The sequence below is a fragment of the Cyanistes caeruleus genome, unplaced genomic scaffold, assembly GCF_971803275.1.
Source record: "Cyanistes caeruleus unplaced genomic scaffold, bCyaCae1.hap1.1 HAP1_SCAFFOLD_377, whole genome shotgun sequence".
In the NCBI taxonomy this organism is placed as follows: Eukaryota; Metazoa; Chordata; class Aves; order Passeriformes; family Paridae; genus Cyanistes; species Cyanistes caeruleus.
In genome coordinates, this window is record NW_028256132.1 from 17,501 (window position 1) to 24,874 (window position 7,374).

Here is a 7,374-nt window from a genome sequence, read left to right on the forward strand (position 1 = left end):
TCTTGTTTATTCCTGTTCATTTAAATAGTAGGATCAACATAATATTAAATTTGGTAGAATTGCCTACAAGAAATTATTTTTTTAATGTCATTTCTAAAAGATTAAACTTTCATTTGGCTTCTTAGAGGTATTTGGCCTAGTTTACTAAGGAAAGATTTATGCAACCATAGCACACATGCCCTGTTAATAGGTTTTTAGTATATAGGCTGATTTGAGAAGAAAATACCCAGGATGAGACTTGAATTGAGGAGATGCTTATTCTCTCCAGGAGAGGTCTGAGAAAGGATTGTTGTGTCTTCATCACCCTGTGAAAAGATCCTAGTAACCCCGAATAAAAGCTGCACACTAAAGAACAGAAAAACTGAAAACTTAAGGCATCACTACAACTGTGGCTTCCATTAGTTTGTAAGCAAGAGTCAAGTTTCATTTGTTGTGATTCTCACAGACCTGAGGTAAGGAAAGGAAAGCACTGTTATATCCCAGTAACTCCTGAACTCTGAGGGTATGGATGGCACAGGAGCGATCAGAATCTGAGTTAGCTCGCAAATGACAGCTGAAGTCCAAATGACACTGTGTGTCATTCTGTCACCTCTAACATTTCTTAGCTTTTTTTCACAAACAGAACTATTTTGCTGAATATCTGTGTATTACTTTTCTGAGTCCTACAGGTATTCTTAAAATAATAATAGTCTGAAGTTCCAAATTAAAGCTTACAGCTCTTTTTTTTTCTTTTTCTGATAATTTCTGTGCTAACCTCACTTCAGTATCTTTGCTCTGTTTTCTTTATCTCAACACTCCATAGCGCTCCATTTCCGCTCAATATGCCCTATTATTATCCCTGTGTGCAGGGTTGCATGAATCCATAAAATTAGTAAAAATATCCTTTAATTTTTGTCTTCAGATTCTGTGTCTGGCTGGCCAACGTAACATTTCAGCCCAGGTACAGTAAAGTTGTGTGTTGTAGACCCACATAATGAGCTGGTAGCAATAGAAGCCAGCACAGCATCAGAGCCTGTAGCAATAAAAGATTGTAGAGCTACATTGTAAACAGTAGAGTTATAGGAGAACAAAGTTTGACAGATGCTTGTTTGATCTCTGAGTGAGGATTCACAGAAAGAAACTGGCATTTCAAATGACATTGCAATTGATAATATTGCATAGGCACTGGCTGAAAATTCTTATGGCTGAGGACAGCAGAAGTACCATTCTGGTGTTAAAACAGGTGAAGATTAACTTTGCATTTTATGAGCAAGCAGCATTAAATCACAACAATGCAATGGCAATAAAATCCCTCCTGACAAAAAAAAATGCAGGTGAACAGAAGCTGCACAGAGTTCTTTAAGGGATCTTGATAATAACGTTCTGTATGCCACAGATTTCTAACAAATGGTTTTTTATGTGCCTGCAGCAGACATTTGCAAGGTGATTTCCTTAATTATGCTACTATATTAGTACAAATCTATGTGCAGTAAAAAATATTTTTTCTAGACCTTAAATGTCTGTCAATACACTGAAGCCCTAAACAATTTGTGGTTTGCGGTTAATTTCATTGTCACAAGCAAAAGATGTCAGACTAGTTGTTTTCTCTGCTGTCCCACTTCAGGTATATGGGTTCCTTGGGAAGCATTAACAATGAATCAGTCAACTGCTCTGCTTCTATTTAGACAGGTGGAGTACAAATATTAAACTTCTACAATAAACAAGATACCTATGTGAATTTGGCAGAATTTTTAAAAACTGTATTTTTGGCATGTTTTCTAAACCACTGCAAACACTGTGCATCCTTTACAATAAGCCAGAATTACCCACCAGGTCTGCCAGTCCCCAGAATGAGTGTTTTAAAAGGCCATGTACAAGTCAGTGAAAAACAGTTCATCACTTTGTTGGTTCAAGATAGGGTAATATTTTACTTTTCAGGAAAGAGAAGTATGAATTACCAAGAAGAATATCAAGAAGTGGTACATATGAAGCAATAATACTTAGCCTTCTGTTCAGAGTTACTATAATAGAGAAGACTTATTTGCATTGGCAAAAAGTTAATTTTTAAATAAAATAAATCTTCTTGAAAGTTAACCAAGTGGAATTCAGTTACAGATTTAGCATCACACCTTACTTCTATCAATACATGCAATGTGGACTAAAGCTGCAACTTTCAGACAAAATGCCAATACCCTGACAAAGTATAAAAAAAATGCACCTGTGAAAAATTGAGCATTAATTATAAATTGTCTCTAGTGGCTTAAACTACAGGACTGCTCTTGTTCAGTAGCAAAATGCTCACTTGGGAAACTTGTGTTTTAAAGCAGTTTCTCACATGAGTTTTCTATTTCAACAGCTAATTGAAAACAATTTGCAGGAGCAGCCATATTCATTCACATTGTTAACCACCTAATGATCTATAGTAGGGGAAGAGATACTGTGCTCCTGGACTCATATAATCATCCAATTCTTCTAAGGTACTTTCAATGTGGTATTATTTTGGAGAGGAATAAAATGTACCCACATGATAAACTGATCATTTTAAACATCAACCCTCAGCTATTCTTGTGTCCATTAGTACAACCATCTAGAAATATAATATTGTGCTGATTTGCATAACAATTATTTAATTTTACTGATTTCTACTGTAGCTTGTTAAAATAAAATGTTTTTAAGTTAGAAAGGTTTCTTCAGTGTCTTTACTTAGATATTGTTTTTGTTCCATTTCTTATAAATTTTAGAGAATACCAAGAAAAGGAGAACAGATAACATAAATTAAAATCCTATATGAAGAGGAGTTAAACAATTGAATTAAGCAACTAGAAATTAGGCAGATGCAGAATAACAATAATTGTGATTACGTCAGTTTTAAATTATGCTTTTTTTCTATGATCTATCCCATACACATGTAGGACACATAACCTTCAGAGCTTTTTCATAGCGAAAAACCAATGCAAATTTATTTGATACTACATGTGCCTAACTACTTTTCTTTTTTCCATGAGTCATTAAGAAGTCTAACATCCATATGCAGCATATTGCAACTTAATTCCATTTCCTAATTCCCAATAGTTGAAAGCAGTGCTAAAAACACCCTGCACCTGATTTTCATGTTTTTATGAAAAGCAGGACCTTAATTAGACCATGCTCACCATTTGAAAAATATATTAATTCATTCACCATTTTCAAGGAAACCACCTCTCCAATGCAAATACTATGCTTGATTTCTGCTTAGTCTTGTTGGACCTTTTTATAATGAGAAAGTGGACATGATCAGAATTTTAAGGAATAGTTTGAAGTTCTTTTTCACTAATGGAAGCGTTAGATGCTATCCCGGCTGTCACCTGGACACAACCTCAACATGAGGCTGAAGTGAGAAGGAAGGGCTTCAGTTAGTGAGGAAAAATGCTTTTAATAAAAGTTTTGATTTGCTTTATGTTTGCAGTAGTCAAGATCCAGAAGCATGAGAGCTGGGGAGATGGCTGAGTAAATGGATGCTTGGGCACAGGAGATAGCCTGGTCTGTGACAGTGCCTCACAGAAATGAGAAATGATCCATGAGAGATGAAAATCAGCTTTTGCATCAGCAGACCCAGGTAGGACTGCTGTGATTTGCAGTGCAATAAAGGCAGCAGGAAGCAGAGACAGGCCTGATCTTTGTCTCTGATGGCTCTGAGAACATTTGGCAGCAGAAAAGAAGGTGGGTAGTTAATTGCTGTTTTGGCAGAACTTGCTTTTTCTACATGAGATGAACCATGTATCTCACTTCACTGCAGCAACTCAGAAGTAATGTCATTTGGTGCTCTTCTTGGCCACTATATAATAAATTTTAGTTATTCTTAATGCCGCCTGTGTCTATGGTTGCTGCAATCTCTCTCTTGTATGAGTAACTGTTGGTCTCACGAGGTGTTCTATAAAGGAAATCTTTGTCATGATTTTTCTCTTCCCACAACTGATTTAACATTGATAGAGCTTGACCTGTAACACAACCTGAAGTACTTTGCAAGGTTGTCTCTGTATATCTTCCTACAAGCAGTGAATGTTTTGGGCTGCTGTTCTATTTTTATGTCTTGGTTATATCAAAATCTGACACCAATTTGCTACATTTTTGATGGGGCCAGTAAGATCTTAATTTTAACCATTAGATACATTGCCAATCTAGAACTAGTTCTTTTGGTGGAAAAAGCTTACCTTAGGAGACATAAAGCACTTGTCCTTCTTATTTCTCTATCACCTTTAAACCAAAATCTGTGTTCTTCTAACACCATAGATTTCTCTTACAAAAAGCACTGATAACAACTGAGTAAGCACTGATAAGTAAATAATCTAGGAGGCTTTCCGCCCCCAAGTTCTTGCACTGACTGCCAGATATTATAATAATTTTCATTTGGTGGGTTAACATGTGAACCCAAGGTCTCACTATGTGATTCTCAGTGTAAAACTGTAATGTTTTGTACTATTCCATTTTAAATGACAGTGTTTCTCTATACACTTTAGTCTGAATCTGACCTTTCTCAAAGAATATTAGAAGAATTAATTTAAAATGTGAGCAAGAACCAGAATAACCTAAGGGTCATTAAAATCTGCAAGAAACATATCCCATTCAGTAAAATATTAAATTATAAACTTACTGTACATTGCACAAAAACCAAAACATGAACTTTAGGGTGTAATCAAACTGATCATTTTGTACCAGTGTATCTTTGAATAATATATGGACTTATTGTATTAAAAGAAGATGAGCAAAGCCTTTTTTCACCAATGTTCATGAATAAGAATCTGAAAAACCTGTATTGTGACCTTGAGAATAACACTTGCAAACCTATGACTGCTTTAGGAATTCAATTCCATCTGTATGCTCTACTCAGGTCTCTTTTCTACAGGTATATCATATATTTTACAATACTAAAGAGGATAACGATGCAGCATGCAACAAGGGCACATTGCTAATAATTCCATTCCCATTAAATATTTAGAATTCTGTCATATTTCATAATTGGAACATAGAAGTAACAAATTAGAACAACTCCATACTGATGAAAATTACTAGTTAAGTATTAAAAGCTGTTAGAGAAATCCATAGCTTGAAAACAAAACCCTCGAAGGGCCAAAAAAGATATAGTTACAATAATTTGTAGATGTTTGCTCCCCCTGACTTTTTTGTTTTCCTGTTGCAGTATTAGGGCAAGAACATAAATTTCTGGATATCCTGGATATATCGGTATATCAAAAGAAATAATTTCATCTCTCTCATTTATAAAATTGAAATATTACAGCTTACATAGGCTCAAGGAAGTTCTCATGAGAAATGGAAAACCTTAGTTTGCAGTGATGCCCCTTAAGTTTTGCCCTTAGTCAGACCCTGACAAAAATCATATCAGCTCTAATGCTGTTCCAGTTGAAGCAATGGCTACAAGTCTTTGGCTCTGTAGCTGTCACCACATCATGAGATTGGAACTACTAGTGAAAAATCTGAAAGTATGAACAGGGAGAGCTGCAGCCTCAGCAGGTTCCAACAAAGAAAGTATTTGAGCTTCCCTCAGCTTTTAGACAGTTTTTAAAGGTTTAAGCAGACACCCTGACAAGTAGTACAGAGCTACAAAGCTATGTCCACTGTTTGGCAGCACCTGCATGGGAGAAGGGCAGCAGGGCCTCAAACTCATGCAGCAATGCCAGGGATTTCTGCTTCCTGTAACCCACCCAGAACTGTGTTTGTTCTGTGCAGTCAGATCAGAGCAAAGCAGATGGGCTGAGGCTGGTCTCAACAAGTACGAAGTAATACTGGTTATAGCTTTGGATGACAAAACATTGTCCATTTTTCCTTTAGGGAAAACACAGATAGAAGAAGAAATCCACAATTTCACATTGTAGATGCTTTCTAGTCTTCTTTCCATTGAAAGATCAGTCTTCAGTAATCATGATTGAACTATTTCTTTACAAAGTAGTTACACCAAAATCTGTCATAGTCCATCTATGCCTTTGTAGGGGTCTACAAATTAAATGAAAGTAAAACATCTCCAAATATAATAGTTGGATATTCTAAAAGTTTAGGAATATTCTAGCACTAACATTTTAAATCTTATTACAGAAAATGCGTATTTCCAAAGGACAAAACAATTCTTATTACCAGTTATCCATTGGATTTCACACTGTATTAGCAAGTTGTGGACAATTAACAAGATTATTCTATTCTTTGGCTTCAGACTTTAGCCTTTTTCAGTTTGGAATATCAGTGTTTAAGATTAGTATTTTGTATCTGAACATTAGCAATAGAACTAAAAGCAGTTAAGATCCCTTAAATTAAATCACTAATCATACCCAACATTAAGTTGATATGATGCTGCACAGAGAGGTCTGCAGGGAGTGATTTACTCAGTACTACTCATAACACATGGTTTTATCATAAGATTCCTTAGTCTGCATATATAGATGGTGTGTATTTCCTGAAACTTTGATGTACACATTAGGAGTTTGATTTAGAGTAATTTTCAAAATGCTTACTTGCTTTGCTTAATATGAATGGAAACATTTTGAATTTAAGATTTGCTGAATAAGGCTCTAGATCTCTTACTCTCAACCAAAAATGCCAATAGTCTTAGTCACCCATGTCATGAAAATACCTATTAGATGATGAACCTCAGGGACAACCCAAGACATTCTCTCCTTAGCGATATGTTCACGTCCCATCAGCTCCTGAATAGTGTAGGAATTTCAGATATGGACTTTGAGCATTTGTTCTATTGGTTGATCCAGTTATGCCTGTGAATGGCATCGGATAGATAAATATAATGATGGAAGATTTATAAATGTTCGTGTAACATAGAAAAAAGGCTTCTGAGAAACAGGGAATCTCTGGGGCAACATAGGCAAAGCTCCAGTAACATGGCCAAGAAACTGCCAATTAGCTGTGGTTGCTAATCAACTGTATGATATTAGCTGTAGGTGCTAAAACTAGAACCTTTGCTAGAAAAATGTAGATAAGAAACAAGAATGTATCATAGAGCCTTTTTTAAAGTAGGTATTTCAAAATATCTGCAAGATGTTATATCTTTCTTTATCACCTGCTCAGTGCAAGAAATAAATGGAGTGTTTCATGCTGGGATTTATAATCTCTGTGGACCATACCATGGTATCAAAGATTAAGTCAGCTGCCATCTGCTTCATTTTATGCAAAATGGATGTGGCCCTTGAACTTCTGGCAGTTTTGTAATTCAATCCTCCACGCAGATTTCTAACACTCCTGCTTTACAGGATATCCTATTATTCATCTCAGACAGTAAATTTTACTAGTCAAGGTCAACTATTTGTTGACCATATAGATAGTGAGAGAGTGGCAGGACAGAAAGGCTTCTACTCTTGTTTTTCGTGAAAGCCCTAAAAGAATGTTCTGAAACAG

At 35.7% G+C, this 7,374-nt stretch overlaps 1 protein-coding gene across 4 annotated transcripts in view; it reads left to right on the plus strand.

The window, feature by feature from the left end:
- LOC147645403 (uncharacterized) overlaps positions 1–6,950 on the plus strand; it is a 13,625-nt gene extending 6,675 nt beyond the window's left edge. Inside the window, exons 3-5 of one of the 4 annotated variants that reach the window (XR_015282377.1) lie at positions 269–452; positions 2,336–2,456; positions 3,425–4,725. Coding sequence is in view for 1 of the 4 variants with exons in the window: in XM_086874659.1 (XP_086730785.1) it covers positions 3,425–3,465 (41 nt within the window). In the remaining 3 variants the exon portion in view is untranslated. Of the gene's footprint in view, positions 453–2,335; positions 2,457–3,424 lie in introns of those variants that run through there. The other 3 variants (XR_015282378.1, XM_086874659.1, XM_086874658.1) reach the window with 3 other exon arrangements.
- Positions 6,951–7,374: the final 424 nt, after the last annotated feature.